Consider the following 26,624-nt stretch of genomic DNA (forward strand, 5'->3'; position numbering starts at 1 on the left):
GTTGTAGCGATACTAAAACTGCTGTCTCCAAGACCTTGTTTAAAGTGTGTTGGCTCCTGCAATTTCTGCATGATTTAGTAGTACATGTGCAGTCCCCCCCCCCCCCCCCCCCCCATGTAGCACTGACTCTAGGTGGCTCATCTAGCAAAACATTATTATGAGTAGTTGACTGAAGGCACTTAATGGCACAGGGACATATCGATCAATTTTAGTACGTCCCTGTGCCTAATGTTAGCATGAGTAGAGGTCTGACATCTACCTACACGACTCTGTCTAGACACCAGCGCAGTGGAAGAAAGAGTGTGGAGGCCCATAGGGGACACAGTCAGAGCGATTGCCTCAGTTGGCTTTCCAACTGTGCTCTCAGCAGACAAATTAATGAGGTGGATTGTCATACTGCGCACTTAGCACCCCCCCCTCCATCACTTTTCATCAGTGTCTGGTCCTCAGGGGGCTATTCCCCCCCCCCCCCCCCCCCCCCCCCGTACTTCATAAGTGGGCGCTCAGGTCTGGAATGTGAGAATTCATCTCAGATCTTACACTGCTACTAGGGAGGGAGTCCACAATGACGACAACAGCAACACGTCAACAACACGTCAGAGCAGGTCCACAACACTATCGAGCGCCGGATATCCTAACTGACCCTCTTCACCAGCACCATTGTCATCGTCACTGTACAAATTGAATTGTGTCAGAATCAGATCTGATCCAGTTAGACGCAGTGAGTACAGTGAGTACAATATCACCATAGGGCTTCTTCTACTAAGCACCTCTAGAACAAAGGAGCTCCAGGGCCCAAAGCAGGGCCCATGAAATTGCCCATCCAAGCACATACCGGTAGGTGCTCAACCCTACATCATACATGACTGTGTGCACTTGAAGTTACTTGCAACTCTCTCTCTGCCCTGCTAGGAAGTGCTATTTCCTGACAAGCCACAGCTACTTGTACTAACGGTACAAACAGTACATTGTACAGGCTGCACATCTATTGGTATTCAGGCTATGGACTTGTTTGGGCATGCTTGCCACTAGCCTAGGTATGGCTGTACGTGGGAGCCAAAATCGCAAGTGGACCGACACTGTACATATGGCAAGCTGCGTTCCTTTCAGAGGGAGGGTGAGTACGAAATGAACCTTTCAGGGCTGACAGAAAACTTTTGCGAGGACCCCTTAGGATATCCTCGCATTCCACACAATACTAGTTTGTGTAGAGAGAACTACACGATGTATCCAGGGCTGTCAACTCTTCAGATCCATAAAGTAGCCATTCAAGAATTTAGAATCAAAGCACCCTCTGTGCTGAAACTAAATATTCTACATTTCGGGTTAAGTTTGCACCAAAGTCAAGTCCACTTGGAACTAACAAGCCACAAGTGCTAGTTACACTAAAACAACGTTACTGGTGTAAGCAAGTATGTATGAGCTATTTGTAAAGTGGGGTACTACAGTGTTGGGTGTTTTCGATCAGGTTCCACTGTTTTCATCTTTTCGTGGGTTGGCAAGTGACTTCTAATAATAGCCGTTTCAGTGGCATGGTACAATTTATATCGTTTCTTTTCACTACTGGATTTTGGTAATTATTTTACCCCGCTTGGTTTTGGCATTCTGTATCACAATTTACGGTTTTCCCAAATGCAGGTACTTACAACAATAATGCTATGTGAAATCCAACCTCGAGAATATTACAGTTCCTGGCACTGCACAACCTAGGCACTAGGAACAGTGGACTGTGCGGAAAACCGCGCCTCCGCTATACATGGGGTTGGATTTCACTCACCACCACCGACTGTAATATCATCACCCACTGCCACTGCAGTGAAACTATTGCTCGTCAGGGCGACCACTCTCATAAGGTGACCAAATGTCCCAGTGAACCATCACAGCTAGGTCCAAGTGGTGGTATTTCTGGCTGAATTACGGGTGTTAAAAGTGCGGCTTATGCTCCTGAAAACAACAATACCTACCTGCCCCCCCCCCCCCCCCCCACCACCACGGAATATAAAGTACAGTACCTAGCTCTTCCCTCCCCACACACACTACCCCCCCCCCCCCCACACACACACTACCCCCCCCCCCCCCCACACACACACTACCCCCCCCCCCCCCCCACACACACACTACCCCCCCCCCCCCCCACACACACACACTACCCCCCCCCCCCCCCCACACACACACTACCCCCCCCCCCCCCCCCCCCACACACACACACACCACCATGGAACATGAAGTACAGTACATTACCTAGCTGCTCCCCCCCCCCCCCCCCCCCCCCCAGGCACGTGTGAGAATACAGTCTGTATAGTCATCAGAGCCATCATACCATGTCCTCATCGGGTGAGTCAGGGTTGCCTCCCTTCGCTTCCTTCTTGTTGATAGTCTGCAGGGAAAAGGAGAGGATTAAAAAAAGGGAGGGTCAAAAAGACACAGTGATGGCCTGGCACGAGCGAAACTTCTCTAAACTGGTGGTGTTTCTCAACACAATCGTAAGCCGGTGGTTACGCGGATGTGCGACCCGTACTTTTAAGAGAAGGTCAGAGAGAAGAAGAAATGAGCGCCCAACAGGCATGCCATGCAGTACACGGAAAAAAGCTGACCCGGAAAATCGGACGTGATATTGAAAATTTGAAATACAGTGGAACCTTTACAAGACGTACCCCCAACGGGGAACAATAGGTGTTCTTAGTGCACGATGCATTTCTCATCCAAACAACCTCTATTATCGGGCACTACACCTATACCCCCCCCCCCACACACACACACACGGTCCGTACAAACCAAGGGTTTGTCTTATCAGAGGACATACTGGGCGAGTTGCACTGCAGGGGCGTCAGAACCGGTACGGCAGGTCTCGCCAAAGCCGCACCAATAATTTCATCTTGTGATTTTGAAGCAATGAAATATGGGCTATTTGGGCCAAATTTTCCCGAGGGGGGGGGGGGGACCCCCACCTACTCACCAATGTCGAATACCGTCTGACACCCCTGCACTGTACAGTCACAACCTGATAGGACGTACTCAAAAGGGAATGCGGAAAGAGTACTTCCTAGCCAAAGTACGTACTACACCCGCACTGCAATCAAGTGTGCCGATTTCTCGTCAACTGTAAAAAAAAGTACGCACTACACAATCGTAGGTCTTGCATCCCCTCCCCCCCCCCCCCCCCCCCCCCGCCCCCTGTACATACTAAGCTGTTTTCCGCCAAAAGTGCCGGTTATAAGGACTTGCTTACTACCTTGCTAATCACCATTGTATTCGACCTGAAGAGTAATGGAATGAAAGGCCTAGTCGAAAAAATCATATGGCTCCTGTGCTTCGTGTGCTTATAAGCTGTTTTCACTGTACACACCACTCAGAAGACAGCTGTGAAAGCTATGAAAGCACTACCGACAACTTCATGCCAATACATGAATGAGTACTCGTCTGATTATTGCAATGGCATGAAACTTTGAGTTACGACGAGTCCGGACTGGCCCTCGTTCTCTTTCTCGTTTGAAACGCTCTACACTTTGCCGGCAGTTTGCCGAAATGTACCCCTTTGTGAATGAGCACTCTGTCAACTCACGTCGATGATGTCGGAGTTAGTGCGACTCTCGTGCGGCTCACTGTACTCTGTGTAGCGTAGGAGTATCCTGTCCATGTCGGTACTGGCGTACTGGAAGAGCTTGCTGTTGCTGTTGAAGATGATGAGCGCGATCTCGCAATCGCACAGCACACTCAGCTCGTACGCCTTCTTCATCAGGCCAAACTTGCGCTTGGTGAATGTCACCTGCAAACACACGACAACCAGTGCATAGCGGAGACACAGACCATGAGAAAGGGAACGCACAGCTATCCTAAACATCAACATATCCACAGACACAGTGTGCCTTGACATGCTAGGATGCGCAATGCCTGTCATGGGCAGAGCACACTACACAGGATGTACACAAAGGAAAGGAATTTGCTATCGCGATCCACACGTTTAGTATCACCCACACCTTGAGACACGCTCCAGGAAAGACTACGAGTAAAAGAAAGTAAATTAAAAGCCATTTCTTCTTTTAAAAGTGACGCCCGCACACAGGGCTTGCCTAAAGTGGATATCCGTAGCATCTCGGATCAAATAATGCTCGAACCGCCGAAGGTATATTTTATTCCTGTGCCAGTGTATTTATAATGCGTCTCTAACGGAAAATACGGTAGAATCACGAGTATACACCCATGCTTGCGTATACACCCATGCTTGCGTATACACCCATGCTTGCGTATACTAGTATAGGCTCAGGTTAGTTGCACACACAACAAGCTAAAATAGAACCTGGTTTAAGCGACCACCCCACGATGCAAGGAAAAGCGGTCGTCAAAGCCAGGTGGTCTTTAGAACCAGGTCCCACAGCGTCTTTATAGAATTGTCCGTGCATGGAAAAACGGTCGTTAAGAGCAGGTGGTCGCAAATACTACCACTTCCCCCCCCCCCCCCTCCCCATACCACACATAGACACACACGCACCCCCCCCCCCCCCACACACACACGCGCATTTGGGCAATCTCAACTGTCACTGTGCCTATGCAACTCCACAATGATTCAGGTGGGTGCCCACGCACACACCACTTCACACCCCCTCACTTCAATCTGCTCACAGATGGACATATCCTATTCCAGAACTTCCCAGAGGCTATTTCGGCCAGCAGACAACACAATGCAGAAGAAAACCAGTTCTGATTCAGTGAAACACTAGCCTCATTAATGCACAGAAGCAGGAACTCTGCAGGCTAAGATAACAACAAACTCAAATGCCCAGCAAGGTAATGTGCTGCCACTCTGTTTTAGAGGAAAATTGGCATCAGATTACCATGCTCCTATATTTGGATACCATGTGTAGCTCTATAATATAAAAAAAGGTTATGGTCAAAGGTAGCCCATTGTCGTGCCTCAGTGGTCGGCTGTTAGGAGGGGTGTGTGTGTGGGCGTGTGACCTCTTTTCTCTATGAGCTCAATATGTTGAGGTTTGCACTCATCTCTCTGTTATACCCCATCAAACGTCGCTTTGCCGTCGTATGAATACACTTGCTATGCAGATACAGGATTAGCCCAAGGGGGGGGGGGGGACCCTTCCCCCCCCCCCCCCCACACACACTACTCTGATAGCGCACCACATACTCATATCGACATGTGCTGTTAGCAGAGGGGGGAGTGTTGCACTGCTTGATGTTGATCTTGAGGGCATTTAAAAAAGAGCGCAACCTATTACAGTACTGTTAGTCACCGAAGAACTAAGGGGGGGGGGGGGGGAGTCAGCCTCCTAGCCTAGACCGTTCTTATTTTCATGTGTTACAGGCTGTGTATAGTAGAGTCACCGTCTATACATCATTGGCATGTTGTGCATGGTGTACTTCTAGCCTGGTCTAGCCTGGTCTAGCCTGGTCGTTCTTTGGTGCTCCGTTCTCGACAGTACTGTGCTCAAATGCAGTAATACTGCTCAGTCAACACCCTATAAATTCACTGGGAATCGCCAAGCGCAGGACCGCATGGTGAGGTTTTCTATCGGCCCCGTGTCTTAGCAAGGCCGTAACGCACCGGAAATGTGGATGTGTGGCATCGAATGTTGTTGCTTGGTAACCGAGGGCCAATCAACCTGCGTCACAGTGTACGCCGGGTGAGAAATCATGTCCATCCAGATGCCCGTATCTTTGTAATTGTCTTTCCAAACTTTGATATATTTACTCTCATCGAGGAGAAATACAGTCACGTCAGCATTTCATTGTTGGTACACAGCTTCCAATCTGTTTCTTTTCGGAGAAAAAACTTCATTCACACCGACATGGCTGGCTGCATGAGTCCGCTTGTGTGCAGACAAGCGCCCACTGAAGCACAGCTGCGCAGTCACGGAAAGCTGGGGCCATGCCAACACAGCTGCACGACACACACACACACGCACACACACACACACACACACACACACACACACACACACACACACACACACACTCTCTCTCTCTCTCTCTCTCTCTCTCTCTCTCTCTCTCTCTCTCTTTCTCTCACGCACTCACACTCTTCACATCTACATGTCCAGACAGTTTTCTATCATTCATTGTTCCAGGGTCTGAGCTCAGCTTCAGCACATGGCTGCCAACACCTGCCCTTATTTCCTTCCACTGCGCTCAATTCATGGTCAAAACAAGGCTGCTGCTGCTGCTTCCTGCAGCTAAGTTCAAAACAAATGAGACTCGGAGACATTGCTGTCTACAACACCAAACAGAGCGCCACTACGAACAACTGCTGCCGCAGTGCTACCGCTGCAACTAGTACTGCAGCACTAGCACAGCATGTACCTGACGTACGCCCTTCTGCTACTGCTAATGATGCTAGACTCAAACAGAGATACATGTCGTTGTTGGCTTTGTATTGTCCTTCTAATTCTAGATCACTAAACGCAATCTAATTCTAAAGGCAGCGCTGAGTAGCACCACAGCAACCAACAACGACCCAACACAGTCAGTAGTACACATAGCGACATCACCATAGTCCAGAACAGAAACGGTATGGCCATGCAAGCAAAAGACAAGGCCTAAACTCTGCCGCGCCATTCTGCTATAGTTTCTCGTCGTCCTATATTTGCCTGGTGAAAAGCATTTCTGGAATTCTACAATGGCTAAAAAAGCATTTCTGGAATTCCACGATGGCTAAACGCGATGGAGTTCAGCCATCAGGACAAAGCAACAGCCCTCGCACAACACAAGCCCACAACAGAGCATGTTTGTGCCAGAGGCAGAGGTCATCACTCCGCACACTGATTTCCTCCAATCGCACCCGGGCACCGCCGCCATCGAACGATCTCTATTCAGCGTCCTAACGATCGCTAGCTAGTGATTCTCGGTGACACTTCGTTGCTCAGATTACCAAACAAAGAATCGCTCTCAGCGTGCTAATGCAGACAGGAACTGATCCATTCGAGAGTCACCCTCCGACCGTAGCTAGAAACAAACGATACACACACAGCACGTGTAGCTCGAGCGCTCAACATTCCAAACATTCGGTGCAGGTAACAACCAAACACGACGTGCTGGGAATCGTCAATCCGAAAGGACCGCTAGCGTTTCCCTCTGTTGTGACTTGTTGGTCAACGAGACACCTACGCGGAGACGGAGATGCCGGTGTGTTGGATCACTGGCACTGCCTTGCAACGCGAAGCGCCGACAAACGAGACAGGACACGTAGACCCACACAGTATACACTCGACAGAAGCCACACTCGTTCGGCAAGCGCGAAGAACAACAATACGCTGCACCAGACGAACTCAAAAATGTCGGCGCACAGATATTCGTTCCGCTAGCGATTGCTGTTGTGCGCTAAGGGCTCCAGTGAAGTGCGCAAACTGTAAAGCCGACATAGGAATACCGTTCACCAGAGCGAAACAAAGAAAAATGGTGTTCGCATCTTCGCCAAAAATGCAGCGATCGATTAGTAGTACTAGTACATGATTGCATATCCAAGCTTACAGCCTCGACGGTACGGGTTGCAGGAGCGAAGCACCTAAAATAAAACGTCTAACGGCTTGTCAGATGCAGAAGAAGCACTTCCTTGCTACCCAAAATACCACGCAGAACCAAGTGGGCAAACGCTAAGAATAGAAGCAGCGTGCGACACCGCACAAACGGACACATACATACTGAGTCTGTACTGGTGGTGCGGACTACACCACGCACTGCGCACAGAATCCGATTCCATCTGATCGACGGTAGTGTCTGGTTGGTGGTTAGCGGGACAACTAACAAAAACCTCTAGATGCGATCAGCAAACGCACACATAAGCACATGCACGCGCTCTCTTGCAGTGAAACACGAATCCGCGCGCCCAGCTCAGCAGTAGCAGCAGCAGCATTGCGGCCATCACAAGAAACAAATATCTAACCTGGCGATTGCGCTCGTCGCCTATGCGCTGTATCGTGATTTTCTTTCTTCCCATCTCAGCTGCGCTTGGCTTGGGCTTCGACTTGGGACGGGTGGCCAGTTCGACGGCAGGGCAGAACAACGACAGCAAGTTAGGCGGATGAATTGCGACGCGACGTACACGCACACGCACACACTGTACATGTAGCCACAGAAGATTCAGGGACCAACGCTGGCGAAGTCTGCACAGTAGAAGCACGCAACACACACACACACACATACACACAAAAGTGATCATCCCAACATCGCCAGAGTGGCGAGAGGACAAGAGAGCCAAGCACAAACAGACAACTGAAGACAAAGGTGGATCTCATGCACTGCAGCTTTACAAGGCTCATCACAGCGCACCGCATCAATCGCAAAACATAATAAAACATCGATAGCGGATTGAAACGCTCACCTTCCTCCGAACTCGGGACAGGCTATTTCTGGCCTGGCAATGGCATACCTACAAGAACTTCTGAGTTTATTTTTGTTTCTTCCCTTACTATCTGTCCGCAGTACTCAGGTACTTCTGTACAGTCATCAGCCGAGTTCAGACCGTGCGCCGTGTAGGCCAGACGGCCCAGAGCTCAGAAGTACTCGTGCCTGACGTGTTGCACGCACGGGCTAGGCTATGCCCACCGCATGCAGTACCCATGGTAGATCTACCTGTGTGGTTGGTGCTAAACTCTGCATCTGACACTCAACAACACAGTGCGCTAGTGCAGGTAAGTGCATGCACGCGCCAGTCTGATCTGTGCTGTATTTTTGGTCATGTACGCCTTGCCATAGCATGAATGGATATTGGATGTGCCATGCGCAGATCAGCCGAAGTCAGAGAGGCTGCAGATCGTCAGTGAGCAGGTGAGTGCACGCTGATCCTGTCTGAGTCTCTGGCCATGCAGCTATCCACACCTACCTGCCAGTAGGCTACCTACGCATACGCCGTCTACATGGTCTACGTGACTTGTCAGCTAGTATTTTATAGCCCATCACTAGCAGTGCAGTAGCACAGTGCACTACTAGTGGCAGCTGCATGCTCCGTGTGCTGGCAGAGGTGGTCAAGGACTTAGGTAGGCCGGCGAGGAGTTCTTATCTTGACACGCTCCGATGGCTATTTACGGCAGCTTGTCAAACTTGAGTGGACCAAAATTGCTCTGCATGCCAGTTACTGTTGATAAAAGATGCAACGCTGGTCAGCAATATTAAAAATGACACTTCGTTCAGTGCCTTCTCACCTTTGGTTAAATAATAATAATTATTATTGGTGTTGGGTAGCTGTATGCATATATGCCCTAGGCGGTTAAACCGGCAGATTTGGGTACTTTTTTTCTAGTGTGTTTCATGCATGTTTGGTATGTGGATAAAGCAAATGGAGCAAGGAAGTGCCTGCCAGTGCCATAATGTTTGTACTCTCTCTCTCTCTCTCCTCTCTCTCTCCTCTCTCTCCTCTCTCTCCTCTCTCTCCTCTCTCTCCTCTCTCTCCTCTCTCTCTCTCTCTCTCTCTCTCTCTCTCTCTCTCTCTCTCTCTCTCCTCTCTCTCTCTCTCTCTCTCTCTCTCTCTCTCTCTCTCTCTCTCTCTCTCTCTCTCTCTCTCTCTCTCTCTCTCTCCCCCCATTGTAATACTGCAGTCAGTATGTCAGCGTATGATGAGATATTGTGCTAGAAGTAGAAGTGCTGAGTCTGTAGACATGGTAGAAGTGGTCGCCTACGAGTCCGACGTCCCACTCCGAAGGACATTACTATCTGGTCATTAGGTGTGTGTCTATCGAACGCCAGGACGGTTACGCACATGTACAGTTATGTACACGACTTGTACATGTCTCGATATACCTGCACAATCATGTACATGATGATGATTGTAGATGTAACTATGATGTCACCATGGTCACGTGTGGTGTAGACTCTCTATAGATTAGAGTGGCTAGATATGGGGGCAATGATTGTCAATCATCATGACTGATTGGAGTCTACTCGGTCTGTAGTGTAGAGTCTACAGACGTACAGTGCAATGAGACTCTGTCGCTGCACGCTGTACCCATACTAGTATGTACATGTATCTATTACTAGCAGCACCCCCGCCAGCGTTGCCTGGCCGAATGTGGCATGCGCGCGGGTGAAGCAATTCGCGCAAGTACATGAACAGCACACGTGCTCAGCACGTGGTGGTGGCCAGACCGCTGAAGTCCTGGTACATGAGGGAGGTTCTTCATCGTTGGAAGGAGAAGGAGGGACGTCTGTTACGCCTTAGGGAGGCTGGTCAGGGTTGTCCATCACCTGGGTGGCGGATGAAGCGGCTCAAAAAATTCATAAACTTACGAACAAAAGTGCGATGCGCTCTTCACTGCAGATCAGATGCAGAGTGCAGTCAGTGCAGATCTTTTGTATCCTTTTGTTGCAGATATTTCTATTTGCAGAGAACGGTTCACGTGGTCCGCAGCGCTTGTGCGGCTGCTAGTGCTACCTATGGCCTAGGCTAGGTGGCTACATGATTCGCACGCTTCGCGTGCTCAGTGCTTCTGCGCGCGGCTGCTACTGCTACTCGTACTGATCGTGTCTGCTATAAATATAAGCGCTACCACCGTACCTACACTGTTCGCACGCTTCGCGTGCTCAGCTCGTGGTGGTGGCTACACGATTCGAACGCTTCGCGTGCTCAGTGCTTCTGTGGCTGCTTCCGCTAGCTACACGATTCGCACGCTTCGCGTGCTCAGTGCTTCTGCGGCCGCTAGCTACACTGTTCGCACGCTTCGCGTGCTCAGGGCAGCGCTGCTCCGCAGCGCTTCAGCGTGACACAAAAACACACGTCACAGGTGCCTCTTCTTTATAAGGAGCGTGACACACACACACACACACACAGACACACGTCACAGGTGCCTCTCTTTTATAAGTAAAGATTGTGATAAAGGGCCGGCCATACATGTACATGTACATGACAATGTCATTGTCCTGCAAGTACAAGTAGTATCCACACTGAGTTCCCTACTCCTTTGTTGTCTTTGTATTTTGCCTTTGTCTCTGTCATTACCCCTTTTGCTTTGTCGGGATGTGCACATAAAAGAAAAGAGAGAAAAAAGAGTAGAGACGTCGTAGAGCGAGACTGCGCACGATCCTAGGCAGGAAGGAAGCGGCTCATGCTGTCGCAGACGTGGTGCAAGTGGACTACATGTACGTATGCAGTGCATGCAGTGGTCTAGTGTGAATGCATGAGCCCGGGGACACGTGACATGTAACGACGTACCGGTATCGGCATGCATTACAGAGTTGCACACACCAAGACCTAGTGGATAGTGCATGAGCTGAGTCTGAGTGCAACCGCCGACGCGTGGCGTCATCGTCGGGACAGCATGAATGTCATTGCAGGATGTTAGTACAGCGCAGGTAATCCCCGCCTCGTTACGATTAACAATAATGTCATTATTATATCAGTAGAATGGAAAAGTACTCTCCAATCCACTGCTTTGAATGCCTTTGATTGGCCCCAATTGAACCACGCACAGCCATAGTACGATAGGCCTTCGTGGATAATACCGCAGAACAATGAACAGAATCTGGTACCTTTCCCGAAGCCTCAGAGTCAGTACTCTGCCCTCCTGAAGTGACGTCTTGAGCAATGGAACAAAGGCGAAATCGACCAGTTGTGCCATTAGGGACGCACAATTCAGATCCAACTGTGTAAGCGCTCGCAAGACTACAGCCAAATGCAGATAAAGACCGGAGATCGGGCCAGGACCTTTGCTTCCCGGGTCACTGGAGGCAAGATCACATCGCCACTCAGTCTTCTCGACGAATCCACCTCGGCTGGATTGCTAGACCTAGATGACCTGGCGGACGAGGCTACAGGCATCACTGTACGATAGGCTCTGAAGTCAAATCACCCGGACAGCGCCCCTCTGTGTCCGGACGCACTGATACAGGAGAATCCACCCCCACTGCCACACCCCCGGCCCGTGATGTTTGAGGCGCTGACTCGCGATGTCATCAGGAGGGCCGCTCTCAATACCCACGGTGCCGCAGGCCCATCTGGAGTCAATGCGGAAACGTGGAGGTGGATGTGCACCATGTTTTCGGATGCTTCTGATGATCTATGCGATGCTCTTGCCTTATGTGCTCGGCGTCTGGCCACGGAGTTCGTTGACCCACAATACATTGGTGCTTACCTGGCCTCTAGACTGGTTCCCCTGGATAAACGCCGTGGTGTTCGTGGCATTGGCGAGGTTCTGCGCCGCATAATCGGAAAGTCCATCCATCCTCTCCGTCATTGGTCGGGACATCCAGTCGGCAGCAGGAAGCTTGCAGCTATGTGCAGGTCAGGACTGTGGCATCGAAGCCGCAGTCCACGCAATGACCGACATCTTTAACTCCCCTGACACTGATGGTGTTCTGATGGCAGTGATGCGGCTAACGCATTCGACAACCTGAACCGCAGCGTATACCTCCGTAACGTTCGCCATCTGTGCCCTGCGCTGGCAACGGTGGCCATCAACTCGTACCGAAGCCCGAGTCGCCTATTTGTTGGCGGTGAAAGCATTTCCTCCAGCGAGGGCACAACACAAGGGGATCCACTGGCAATGCCTCTCTACGCCATCGGCATTCTCCCTCTCATTCAGGCAACCGACACGGATGGTGCCAGGCAGCTGTGGTACGCAGATGATTCTTCTGCTGGCGGTAGGCGCCGCCGCCTCCGCACGTGGTGGGATTCCCTCATATCCCGCGGCCCAGGCTTCGGGTACCACCTTAACGCGGCAAAATCCGTACTGGTCGTGAAACTGGACTGCCTGGAAGAAGCCAAGAGGATCTTCGCTGATACTGGCATCCATGTAACTGCTGAGGGGCATCGGTATCTCGGTGCAGTGATAGGCACTGTGACTCCTGCCTTTATTCAGGATTACCTTCAGAAGAAGGCAGATGCATGGTGCAAGGAGATCGACGTGCTGTCCTCCTTTGCCCTATCTCAACCACAAGCAGCATATGCACTTACGTCCACCTGCTGGCGAGGCCACGTCGCGTGAAGGCTGCACCTTCACGCGTGGCCTCGCCAGCAAGTGGACGTTCCTCTGCCGAGTTCAGAAGGAGGCTCCGGAAGCCATGGCACCCGTCGAGCATATCATCTACACCAAACTTCTACTTGACGGGACAGCCTATTGACTCCGCTCTCAGACATCTCTTCTCTCTCCCCTGCCATGAAGGCGGGCTCGGTGTGCTTGACCCGACCACACTGGGGACACAGTACTGTTCCTCTCGATCCGTCACCTCGTCGCTCGTTGAGAACATCGTCGCCCAGTGCCCACAGCTTGGTGATGCGCTAGCCACCGTCAGCCACATAAAGACCAGGGTACGCAATGAAGCCCGCCCGCCGTATTCAGGAGGCTGCTGCGTCGTTCATCACCGCAGCTCCTGAAAGCCTGCAGCGTACAATCCACCTGGCCCGCGGATCTGGAGTATCTAGCTGGCAAATCTGCCGTCCACTGAAGGCCCAAGGAAGTGCCTGCAATAGGTTTGTATGGTTCTGCCGATCACTGCTTTTCGAGCAGAATCCGAGTGTCAATTGTCTAGAATTATCCGCCAAGGCATATTACTCTGCCCCCTCCCCTCCTCCTCCTCCTCCTCCTCTATCTCTCCCTATCTCTCTCTCTATCTCTCTCTCTCTGTCTCTCTCTGTCTCTCTCTGTCTCTCTCTGTCTCTCTCTGTCTCTCTCTCTGTCTCTCTCTGTCTGTCTGTCTGTCTGTCTGTCTGTCTCTCTCTCCTCCATGTCTTTGTAATACTGTAGTCAGTATGTCAGCGTAAGATGAGATATTGTGCTAGAAGTAGAAGTGCTGAGTCTGTAGACATGGCAGAAGTGGTCGCCTACGAGTCCGACGTCCCACTCCGAAGGACATTAGGTGTGTGTCTATCGAACGCGACGACGGTTTATAATACGCACATGTACAGTCATGTACACGACTTGTACATGTCTCGATATACCTGCACAATCATGGTACATGATGATGATTGTACATGTAACTATGATGTCACCATGGTCACGTGTGGTGTAGACTCTCTAGCGTGGCTAGGTATGGGGGCAATACAATGATTGTCAATCATCATGACTGATTGGAGTCTGTCTGTAGAGTATTGTAGAGTCTACACTGCAATGAGACATGAACCACGGGATTAAAATGTGGTTCATGTCTCTTGACTCTGTCGCTGCACGCTGTACCCATAGTATGTACATGTACAGTAAAACCTGTCAAGGCGACCACTCGGATAAGGCGACCACCTGTCCTAGAAGACCACTGAAACCAGGACCGAGGGGTGCTACTTTCAGTCAAATGACCCTGGATAAGGAGACCACCTGGTAACAGAGACCACCTTTTGAAGGTCCCTTGAGCGGTCGTCTTAGACAGGTTCCACTGTGTCTATTATTGTGATAAAGGGCCATACATGTACATGACAATGTCATTGTCCTGCAAGTACATGTAGTATCCACACTGAGTTCCCTACTCCTTTGTTGTCTTTGTATTTTGTCTTTGTCTCTTTCATTACCCCTATTGCTTTGTCGGGATGTGCACATAAAAGAAAAGAGAGAAAAAAGAGTAGAGACGTCGTAGAGCGAGACTGCGCACGATCGTAGCCAGGAAGAAAGCGGCTCATGCTGTCGCAGATGCAGTGCAAGTGGACGGCATGTAGTGCAGTGGTCTAGTGTGAATGCATGGCGCCGGGGACACGTGACATGTAACGACGTACCGGTATCGGTATGCATTGCAGAGTTGCACACACCAAGACCTAGTGGATAGTGCATGAGCTGAGTCTGAGTGCAACTGCCGACGCGTGGCGTCATCGTCGGGACAGCATGCATGTCATTGCAGGATGTTAGTACGGCGCAGGTTATCCCCGCCTCGTTACGATTAACAATAATGTCATTATTATATCATTATCAGTAGAATGGAAAAGTACTGCGGGTTTATCCAGAAGTGTGCGGGCCAACCAGCTGGGATAGAGGCGGCGGTGCATGCGGTGCAGCAGATTTACAATGACGAGGAGACAGATGGAGTGCTGTTGGTGGATGCTCGCAATGCATTTTAACAGCTTGAACAGAGAAGCGGCGCTACACAATGTCCAGCGGCTATGTCCTGCCCTCTCCAGCGTCATCATGAACTCCTTTCAAACGGCTGCACGTTTATTTTGTTGCAGGTGGAGGGGAATTCAAGTCGAGTGAGGGAACCACGCAGGGCGACCCCCTCTCCATGGCCTTTTACGCAGTTGCCACCATACCGATCATCACTCGTCTCCAGGAGCAACACACATCAATCCGGCAGAGCTGGTATGCGGATGATTCCAGCGGAGCAGGTAGGCTGGGACAGATTCGGTTGTGGTGGGACGAGCTGCAGGCAATTGGACGGCGATACGGATACTTCACGAACTCCGAAAAGACCCAGCTCCTCGTCAAGCCAGAGCTGGAGCAGGAAGCACGCCAAATGTTTGCCTGTTTGTGTGTGCGTGTTCGATGGAGTAAGTCCTTGTCTGTCGAAGGGTGTGTGGTTGGTGTTGACGTTGTGGTGCAAGATGTGGTCGTTGCAGGTGTGGTGGGGAGGTTTGGTGGTGGATGTCGCATGCTAGTAGGGCTTGCTTTTAACAAGGAGTCGTGAGCTAAGGGTGGGAAGCTTTGCGTGATGGAGGAGGGAACTGTGGTGAACTGGTGCAAAGAGGGGAATCCGAAGGCAGATGTGTACAGCAAGGCATTGAATTCTCTTCACTGTGTCCCACTGTTGCTGTGTGGTGTTGGAGAGGGCAAGGCTGCCATATTCGAGAACGGGTAGGATGTATGTCGTGTATGTTGTACATGTATGTTTTTGTTTTTTTTACAGAATGCACCTCCTACTGATAGACCATAACAAAGAGAGGAGAAGAAGAAGACAAAAGAAAATAATGATCGAGACAACAAAGGAGAAAGACAGACAATGTACTAGTAGGGGCTCTCAGGGAGCCTGTGCCGGTGAGGCGGGACTAGCAACGCCGACCTAGGGTCTCCGCGTTAGCGCTATCCAGCGCACCATGGACGGGATTACGAAACACATGTAAATAGATATGTGAGGGGGAGGGAGTTGATTGTGGGTATATGGGGTGTTACAGCGAGTCTGTAGCCCAATACCAGCGGCTTTGTCGTAGGTGCTGATGCACCTTGCCCTTGAACGACTGGAGGGACGTCAGGCGTGGCGGAAACTGCAGCACACTTGGGGGCAAGTATTAGTTGTTCCACTCGTCAATGATGCTGTAGGGGAAGCACCGTCGCACGTAATCAGGAGAGGAAGCCGGGAGGACGTTCTGTAGCTGAGACTCGTGGCGCACCGAGTGGTCGGACCGAGTTCGAGGACATGTTCGTGGAGGAAGCTGTGGGGGGGGGGGGGACCAGCGACGTTAGTTGCGGTGGCCCTGCCAGACACATCAGTTTGTACATAACTATAGCTGAGGGCTATAATTATGCACCTTGAGGAAGGTCTCTATCGATATAATAATACTAGCAGCACCCCAGGCCAGCGTTGCCTGGCCGAATGTGGCATGCGGGTGAAGCAAGTACATGAACAGCACACGTGCTCAGCACTTGGTGGTGGCCAGACCGCTGAAGTCCTGGTGAGGGAGGTTCTTCATGGTTGGAAGGAGAAGGAGGGACGTCTGTTACGCCTTCGGGAGGCTGGTCAGGGTTGTCCATCACCTGGTGGCGGATGAAGCGGCTCAAAAAATTCATAAACTTACGAACTAAAGTGCGATGCGCTCTTCACTGCAGATCAGATAGCAGCACCCCAGGCCGCCCAGCGTTGCCTGGCCGAATGTGGCATGCGGGTGAAGCAAGTACATGAACAGCACACGTGCTCAGCACGTGGTGGTGGCCAGACCGCTGAAGTCCTAGATCCTGGTGAGGGAGGTTCTTCATGGTTGGAAGGAGAAGGAGGGACGTATGTTACGCCTCCGGGAGGCTGGTCAGGGTTGTCCATCACCTGGTCAGCTGGTGGCGGATGAAGCGGCTCAAAAAATTCATAAACTTACGAACAAAAGTGCGATGCGCTCTTCGATCTTCACTGTGCAGATCAGATGGCGATGCAGAGTGCAGTCAGTGCAGATGTTTTGTATCCTTTTGTTGCAGATGTTTCTATTTGCAGAGAACGGTTCACGTGGTCCGCAGCGCTTGTGCGCGCGGCTGCTAGTGCTACCTATGCAGCCTAGGCTAGGTGGCTACATGATTCGAACGCTTCGCGTGCTCAGTGCTTCTGCTCGCGGCTGCTGCTGCTACTCGTAGACCTACTGATCGTAGTCGCTACCACCTACACTGTTCGCACGCTTCGGGTGCTCAGCACTTGGTGGTGGCTACACGATTCGAACGCTTCGCGTGCTCAGTGCTTCTGTGGCTGCTTCCGCTAGCTACACGATTCGCACGCTTCGCGTGCTCAGTGCTTCTGCGGCCGCGCGCCGCTAGCTACACTGTGCTCAGGGCAGCGCTGCTCCGCAGCGCTTCAGCGTGACACAAAAACACACGTCACAGGTGCCTCTTCTTTATAAGGAGCGTGACACACACACACACAGACAAACGTCACAGGTGCCTCTTCTTTATAAGTAAAGAAGATTATCGGGCCCATGGCACACTCGCCCGACTCAGACTTACATGTATCTGTTGCAGGGAAGGAGAGGAGTACTGCCTTCAATAATGAGGCACCTCAGCAGTTGGAGGTGGCGATCGCAGTGTCATCATCAGTTCTGGTAGCTAGCAGCAGCAGGTGGGCTTGAATTTTTTTTTAATACTATCAACGAGGAGCAGCAGGCAACCCTCGTTTCACAATGGTGATTGCATAATCACATGGCAAAACAACAAAAATGCAACCCCATTCTACAGTGCTATGATGTGTGTGTCTCGGGGGGGAGGGGCGATAACTGTAGTATAGAACTGTGTACATAATTATGCGTGTGCAGACATAATGATGATGGACAATGGGCTGCTGGTAACCCGCGTCATGCGAGAGCCTGTGGTACTGGTCATCAGCTTCTCCTAAACAGTCTGTGGGATATCTACAGGTGGCCGACAACCTAACCATCCTCAACTGGTTAAGATTCTGAGATTTTAGCCGGCTTTCTAAGTAACTATGGCAAGATAATGCTGCTCGCTAATAATAGCCTGTGTTGACCTTGAATTCTTCTTATCATCTTTCCGATCATGTTAGCTGGTTTAGATTGGCCTACCTAGTACCTGCATGTACGGTACCATGGGAGTTTGTGACCGAAATCATCCTGAGTCTTCAAAGTAGTTGCTGGTGCCTGGTGGGCTGGTGCTCACTGTGCATCGGCCTAGTACTGTGGAACGGGTATTTTTAGCGACGTAAAAACCCTAGCGAATTTAGCGATCGACTCATTTTCGCTAAAGTTTCAAGTCGCTAATCCGCTGAGACATTAGTAGTGCACTGGTGATCCGTGACTCGGCGTGAGTAAAATCGCTGCAAATCGCTAGAATAAAACGTCGCTAACCGGTTGACAATGGGAAAACGCAAAAATTACCCATTCTACAGTATAGAGACCAGCCATCTGCGGTAGCATACTGTAAGTCTACAGATTTTCGCACACACACAATTCCCCTACAAATTCTCTGGGCGTTTATAAAATTTCGGCCTCCCAGGTCTGGAACACATTTCGGCCGCATTGAAATTTCAGCCTTTTCTGCTACTGCCTGTACACACTGTCACACGGAGCTTTGCAAGAAAACAATTCCAGACAAAAAAGCCCAGGCCTTAAAGAGCCGAAAATAATTGAATACGCGTCGAATTTTTGTTGGCACGAGGGAAACATGGATGCAGTGAATGGGATTTCGGTCTTTGACCACTTTGTGGTGGGTCTGATCTACTGACCTCCCACCGCTTAGGAGCTGCATCTGCGCCTTGATCCAAGAGGGTGGTGGCGTTCCTGCGGATGCGGAAAACTGGGCCTTTGGCCGAGTCTCACGCGAACCGTGAATTAATTTTTATTTTTTTATTTTTTATAGTAGTGCAACAAGTATGATGTAGCTAATTCGGCTAGGCATGTGGTGTCGCGTCAATGAACAGTCCACCCATGATCCGATGATCAGCCCAAACTGGTCCAGAGATTGTGAGGTCCCCGAAGGCAGATGCCACATCAGCATCTCCTCTGAGGAGAGAGATATACAGAGAGCGGAGTCCTCTGGTTCGATAGAGTGCTCAATGCAGAAGCAGAGCAGTAACACGAGTCACAGAGTACGACTCGCCTGGATTGCTGTAACTGGTTGTATCTGGCATGAAACTATTAGTATTAGCTACAACAATCCAGACGCGTGGTACTCTGTGACTCGCAGGAGAGAGATATACATGTACCGTGATGTATGTATACACTAGGTAACGACCCGTTGCTTGGCTTGACGAGGGCTTCAGAATGGGAACATGGCACCTGCAGAACTGGCTGTTCCTGAACTTGCTGTGTGTGTGGCCACATTACGCTGGTATGGCACATACTGCCTAGCCCTGCAAGAAAACACAACACCAACGTCGCTTTATTCCAGGAGATATGCCGAAGACATCCCGGCGAAGACTTTCCACACAATAGCAACACACATACACACACATGCAGCATCAACGCGTACACATTCCGTACAAAGAAAAGCACGACGTCGTGTTGCAATGCACCAACAGCTGTAACTGAACCTCTAACCCTGTCTTCCGTGTTTTGCAGGAGTTCAATCAATCGAGAGGGAGATAGATAGATGGATTGATTGATAGATAGAGAGATTGATGGGTGGATGGATGGATTGATGGATTGATGGATAAAATAATGCATGGATAAATAGAGAGAGGAGTAGGAAGAGGCGGAGGAGGAGGAGGAGGAGGAGGAGGAGGAGGAGGAGGAAGAGGAGGAGGAGGGAGGGAGAGAGAGAGAGAGAGAGAGAGAGAGAGAAAGAGAGAGAGAAGTTGGAAAGAGTGTGGTTAATGGAGAACTAGGATCACACACTGACCATCGAACTCAGAACCAACACTGCACGCTCACCTTCGACTGGCTGAGACGGTTCTAGCCTTGGATACGTGCCGTCGCTTGATTGCTTCCAGTCGCCGATGTACAGACATGATGGTATTGCTAGCAGTCGGGTGGGTAGCAGAGAGCCAATACACATACATGCATATGTACATAGAAAATGGATAGATTGATGTAACTTTGGATGCCATGCTTTTTTCAACTGCAGTCATAATCCAAGATGAAAAATATCCCCCTCCCCTGATCTCTTGCAGCAAGACACTTTTTAATTGTGATTCCAACATTTTTTCTATCCTACCAATGCACTTTTTTTTCCGATTTACCCCAATCCTCACCCCTCAGCAAAAATAGGCAATGGCCTCAAACAAATTAACTCACTTTAGCTCGGTCACGTCAGCCAGCAGCACTTCAAGTGTGTTATGAACACTGGGTGTCTGAGCGCTAGAATAGCACGAAAAATGGGAAAAACCCACGATGATCCACATAGGAAACAAAAGGCAAATCAGAATCAATTCCAATCTAGACTTTCATGCCTATATGGGAAAAAATTCAGCAACTGCCGCTACTTTTCTAAAACTAAACCAAACCATAGGCCATTTGCTCAAAAACACAGCTTATTTCGTAACCAAATGCATTTCAGTTCCAACAGCGGGAAGGCTGTGAGTGACTCCTGGCATTCTATTATTACAGGGTGCGACAGAGCTCTCGGCCATTGAAGAAAATGTTGAGTCACCTCCACCATTAAACTGCGCTCTTTAGCCGACTAGACCCTCCTGCACACAACCATCACCATTGCGAGGACACTTCCGTAGACGATATTGATAAACTCCTTCAGACAGCTGTTTCGCTAATACATAGCTCATCGGTGAAGGTAGATGTTGAATGAAAATATAGACCAAACTGCTATTATATAGGGGGTTTCCACATACAAAACTGGCATAGCTGAGGTGATAACGCGGGAAAAAGAAAAGTGTGAAGTACTGTTGACGCGCATGGGACATGCATGCAGCGTCGGAAATTCGGCGCGGAAAATCAATCACTATTCAATGCAGAAATAACGTGCCAGAATCAGAGTACTATGTAGCTAGTGAGAGTCTGTGTACTAGTATTGCAGTTGTCCGAGCGCCATGAAGGCCTGCGAACGCAGAATTTCCGACGCTGCATGCATGTCCCATGCGCGTCAACAGTACTTCACACTTTTCTTTTTCCCGCGTTATCACCTCAGCTATGCCAGTTTTGTATGTGGAAACCCCCTATATAATAGCAGTTTGGTCTATATTTTTTAATCATTCAACATCTACCTTCACTGATGAGCTATGTATTAGCGAAACAGCTGTCTGAAGGAGTTTATCAATATCGTCTACGGAAGTGTCCTCGCAATGGTGATGGTTGTGTGCAGGAGGGTCTAGTCGGCTAAAGAGCGCAGTTTAATGGTGGAGGTGACTCAACATTTTCCTGGCATTCTCTTTAAATTAAAACTTGTCTGCATAAAATGTGTCGTTGTGATTTGCACTAGTAAAAGGGAAGGGAAGGAAAAGGCTGAGGAAAAAATCGTCTGTCATCACCAGGACTCAAACCAGGGTCCTTTGCTATAGGTCCACGGAGCTCTGCCGCTATGTTATGATCGGTATGATTTGTCTTTAACCGCTCGCCTACGCATTAACTGACTATTCAATGACCAGTGGGCTGTTCACATCAGTATGCAGAACGAAGCAACATTATGTGATGGTTTGTGTTTTCAACAAAAAGCAATTTCTCCCTAGCTCCAGACTACCCACCACCACCACCACCACCACCGCTGTCGCCATTGCCATCGCAACCAGCACCACCACCACCACCACCATCAGCATCAGCACCACCACCATCAGCACCAGCACCCCCACCGCCACCCCACCACCACCACCGCCACCAGCAGCAGCTGCCCATGCGGTCTTGCTTGTTTAACGCTCTTACAATGAATGACCACAACTACAAGTCATGTAGTTGCTGGCTTACCTTAGGTGCTCGGGCTTGACGGAATTCAGTGATTCCAGTACAGCATCCAGGCATTCACCCATCACAGAACAACATTGGCCACTCTGGGTGCAGTGCTCTGCCAATGATGTTGCCACTGGCGATGCATCTATCAGTGGAGGTGCTGCGTTAGCCGGTGAGCTCTTCCATTTTGCTTCGGTTGCCTTCGACATGTCCTCAGCTTGATTCGAACACGCTGGCTTCGCGAGCCCCGGAGACGCACCGTTCGGTGATAAAGGATCTTCAGTGGCTGGCTCTGGGACTGCTGCTTGCGACTGGATGGGAATAATCTTGCGATGTGGCTAATCAGATCAACAGGTAAAATGAAATGGGAAACTGCCTTACTCTAGGTAAGAGACTTAGTAATTAGAAAAGTTTTATGAAATATGCGATGTGTGATGTCAGGGGTGTCACACTCGGTACGATCAGTACGACCATGGCCGTACCACTTTTCATCCAGTACGGTATGATCCGCCCTGAGCGCCTGTGGAGCGCTAAAAATGTGCCCCGGGGGCCGGAAAAATCCGTTATGATTTCCCCCGGTGACACCCCTGACCCCGGTCGTACCACTCTCCACTGCCCCGTGACCATGGCATACCTGCGAAGTACTGAGAGTGCTTTTTCTGGATCGCCATGGCAAAATCGCGGGATTTGCCATATTATGTCATATTTTTACCAAAAAATCCTTTTTCAACTTTGATGGCACCAACATTAATGTTCGATAGATGATTGATGGTGATCATCGGATCACACTTACACATACTCTAGACTCAAAAACGGAGGTTTTTCAGAGACTGCTCATGGAAGGAGCACTAGTAGATCCACTGGTACTGCAGGCTACGGCGGTCCGGAATCAATAAGGACAACTACTGGCCTGTGACAAGTCATTTGAAGTGCTCCAAGTACAATATCAAGCTTGTTTCTTGTACAGTGAATTTCGGGATAATCGACAGGAATTTCGGGATCGCAGGAGTTCATCCAAAATTACGGGTTAATCCCGAAAAAATCTGGATACTTGGCAGGTATGCCACGGTGACGCCCCCAGATGTGTCTGGTGTGCTGGCAAATAGAGCGGGAAAGATTTGTACTGATGGTCATTGGTACTTGTCTAAAGGTTTGCATAAATCGGCGTCTTCTGCTGAATGACACGCAAGCACAAACAGGCACGCACACACATTTGACCTTTGACCTTTTGATGCCCATCGCCAGAGACGATGATAGCGATGTTGCAGCAGAAGCCAAAGCAACTTGTGCTGGGATTGCACCATTCAACAGCTTGCATGGCTGAAGAAATGACCACCACTATTCAGCCTGGTCTACGCCACACAGCTAGAAGTGGTTTTTTTTGGCCAGTGAATTCTTACTGTTTGGTCTTTTCATTTTTTCCGACATATACATCACACCACATACTCCGGCATACACTGGCTGTTGGTAACCACCCAGGATAATGAAAGAAAAGTCAGGAGGAGACTGAGAAAGAGAAGAAAGAGACTTGTGCGACTATAATAGTCGGGAATTGAATCTGCACCCTCTCGATTGGAAATCACTGCACATACCACAACACCATATGGGACACACACACACACACATAGACACACACACAGACACACACACACGTGCACACACACACACACACACACACACACACACACACACACATGCACACACATGTACACACATTCACACACATTCACACACATACACACACACACACACACACACACACACACACACACACACCGGGAGGGCTGCACTGCTCTTTAGCAACAGACAGTTGAATTACCTTTGTGAACGTCTGCTGACTTGAATTCGGTGAAGTAGAGATAGCCCTTGCCTCATTGTCATTCACTATGTCAGCACTCCCTTCCACTTTATGCTTAGCAATTAAAGATTGTGGCTGGGCAGTACTGGATGCAGGGCAGTTTGTATCCGTTGAAGAAGTCTCGCTTGGAGCACCAACAGTTGATACTGATTCTGAGACAGTTGCATTCACAATGGCCGCCAAAGGATCTGGAGCCTGATTTTCTCTGGGTTCACTACTGGCTGTTGCGAGACAACCGGATGAATCCACTTCAGCAGCGTGCCGCAGCGGTGCAGTGTCACCGCCATCACTAGCTGCTTGCTCTCCTTGCCCTTCTGTTGGTACAGCACCATGTGGCACAGTGGCGACATGCCGATTACCCTTCTGCAGTGTCCTCGTGTCCTTGTTGGGATCTTGCATTCCGGGGGAGAGCAACACTGTAGCGTGTTCTGATTCGACGGCATCTGGCTTGTCGCGGCCGGCGGTCTCCTGATCTGCTAGAACCACTGAAAGGCCTGGCTCTTCAACGGCCATCAGGCTAGGATCACTTCCAGTGGTGTTCTTCGTTCTCGAGCCATCTGAGTTTTCAGTGCTGGGTGGAATGTCACCGTGGACAGGAATGGCTCGATGGTTGCTGGGAATGGATAGTTTCGGACTGTTGCCCGCCAGTGAGACAGACAGTCGTGAGGGTATGTGACCCTGAGTCTTGGGCACTGTGGCAGCCTCCAGGTTTCCAAGTGGCTGGCTGGCTGGCGCTGATGTCTTGTTCTCATGATCACATGCAATAGCGTTGACATCATCACATCTCGGACGGTCAATGCCATCTGGACCATGCTCCGTGTGTGTGATAAGCGACTGAGAAGGCTGTGTCTGCTGTGGCTCCACCAGCTCTGTTTCCTTGGACGGGTCAGTTGCATCACTTCCCTTTTGCTCAGTCGAGGAAGGCACGGTGGGTGAAATACTGGCAGGTGCTTGATCTTGATGATCAGGTGAGTTATCGGTCTCCATGGCTTCACTGTTGTCCAGGTCATCGGGGCAGTTGTCGACAATGGGGCGCTTGCATGGACGTTCAGCTGTTCTATTGCGCTCACGGCTCTGAACGACTGCTTGCGGTGCGTCACCAAGACTGGCCACGTTGTGCTCACAGGCTGTAGGTGTAGCTGCGACAGCTGGCTTGCTCTCACTCAAACTTGTCTTAATGCTACACACCCCCATTGCTATGGCTGCTGCATCCTTGAGGACTTCTACGTTGGTGAGATCTGACAGTGGATGCGGTGGTGTGGCAGGCTGTTCAGCAAGTGTCGAGGTTCCCTACCAAATACAGCATAACAAGAAAAACATCTGATTTTAACTTCATCCAAGTCCCGACACAGTGGCGGATCCAGGGGGGATTCTGCGGAACCCCCTATAATTAGCAAACGTACATGTACGAATCACATCCTAGATGATGACATCCTACGAATCACATCCTAGATGAATGAGCGACTAGACTCACTCACTTTCTGTCTGGAGAACGGAGGAGCAAACTGGCGTCCAGAAACGAGTGATTTGCTGGCAGCGGTGGCACGGTTGTTGCACTCTCGCTTTGCGATGACACGAACTGTCTTCATGATTTTCCTGCCGCTGACTGATGGTCGACTCTCTGCTACAGGTTTTGCCGAATTGCTGCAGGTAGATCTACTAGCTTCCGCAACCTCAACACTCTCACTAGCATTGGAATTTGGATCGAGGGATTTCTTTTCTTGGCAAGAGGCCCGAGCTGCTCCAGCGGATATCCGCTTACTGGCGCGTCCCATGCTGAGGTCTGCTGATGTAGCAAGTGATCAGTTTCGTCCTACTTCCACTGAGTCTGTCACAATACCACACTCTAGAGTGGTACTGAATGGTGGTACAAGTCGGTCTCGGGTACCTTGGCTGCGAATGTCTTCTAAGCAGTAGTTACAGTGTTTGAAGGTTGTGAGCTACCGATACTGGTGGAAGTAAAGAAATACTCGCCCAGCGTAATCTCCCCTGCTCTTCATATTTCTCGAAATGACGACAGTCGACAAATGCAACCAGATAGGAAGAGAGTCGAGATGTCGAATGCCAATCAGGTCCAACGCAAGCAGTAACATACTGTAGCGTAGATCTTCTCTTATACCAATAATCTTTATTTCTCTTGTTACCAAGGAATGCCTGGGCCTGGGCTTACATTATTTTAGATCAAGGATTTCAGGTCGGTTTTCTCTGGCCTGGCTAGTAAGGGCTCATTTCGATGCAGAGATCGCAACCTTTGCACCCGGTACTTGCACTTTGAACTCGCGGCATTCAGGCCTTTCAGGACCAACGGCTTCGAAATGAAGAGTCTACATTTGTAGTCGAGACCCCGAATCTGTGCATCAATCAGTCATTGGCATACCTCATCAGGGAGTCGTCAAATACCTGACGAGTGACGACTCCATGATTGGCATAAAATGATAAAGTGACATAAAGCCATAATTATAAAATTGCATAAACCCAATGGCCAATGACATGCATTGCTATTCTTGGTGTGATGGCGAGTAGCAGCAGTGATGAAGTGATGCCTGCTGTATTTCGCAAATCCAAAGGGAGCTTCTTCCCAGTAGCAAGGCACCGCGAAGAGAGAGGGAGGAAGACAGTAAAAGGTATGTGAATGCGTGTAGCTTTATCATTATTCTTTTGCTGGAGTATTCAACGGAACGGGCCTAGCTATGACATGTTTATGGCCTTGTTTAATACAGCAGGGTGGCCAAGGAGTAGGCACTGCACTGTACTACAAGGCAGCTGACAGCTGGCGAAATGCAGGCATGGTATCCTGGGATCATTATGACTAGAACAATGTCACAGGCTAGTTTTAATCAGCACCAAGAAATGAAAGAGTAAAAGAGGACAGGCTGA

The 26,624-nt window shown here is 50.0% G+C and overlaps 2 protein-coding genes across 5 annotated transcripts in view; both read right to left on the bottom strand.

Moving 5' to 3' along the window:
- LOC135826122 (myocyte-specific enhancer factor 2B-like) overlaps positions 1–8,436 on the bottom strand; it is a 19,641-nt gene extending 11,205 nt beyond the window's left edge. For 2 of the 4 annotated variants that reach the window (XM_065338762.1, XM_065338761.1), the window contains exons 1-3: positions 7,892–8,265; positions 3,563–3,766; positions 2,321–2,377 (exon numbers count right to left, since the gene is read on the bottom strand). In XM_065338762.1, the coding sequence (XP_065194834.1) occupies positions 2,321–2,377; positions 3,563–3,766; positions 7,892–8,167 (537 nt within the window). In that variant the 5' untranslated portion in view covers positions 8,168–8,265. Of the gene's footprint in view, positions 1–2,320; positions 2,378–3,562; positions 3,767–7,891; positions 8,266–8,329 lie in introns of those variants that run through there. The other 2 variants (XM_065338764.1, XM_065338763.1) reach the window with 2 other exon arrangements.
- Positions 8,437–19,251: 10,815 nt separating this feature from the next.
- On the bottom strand, positions 19,252–25,909 carry LOC135826119 (uncharacterized). The gene is made up of 6 exons (XM_065338757.1): positions 25,226–25,909; positions 23,709–25,037; positions 21,908–22,227; positions 20,291–20,353; positions 19,928–20,014; positions 19,252–19,407 (listed from the first exon to the last, which is right to left on the bottom strand). Exons 1-6 carry the CDS (start codon positions 25,520–25,522, stop codon positions 19,314–19,316), a joined length of 2,190 nt encoding a protein of 729 aa, XP_065194829.1. The 5' UTR covers positions 25,523–25,909; the 3' UTR covers positions 19,252–19,313.
- Between the last annotated feature and the right edge of the window lie 715 nt (positions 25,910–26,624).

This window comes from Sycon ciliatum, chromosome 10 (assembly GCF_964019385.1).
Source record: "Sycon ciliatum chromosome 10, ocSycCili1.1, whole genome shotgun sequence".
Taxonomy (NCBI): domain Eukaryota; kingdom Metazoa; phylum Porifera; class Calcarea; order Leucosolenida; family Sycettidae; genus Sycon; species Sycon ciliatum.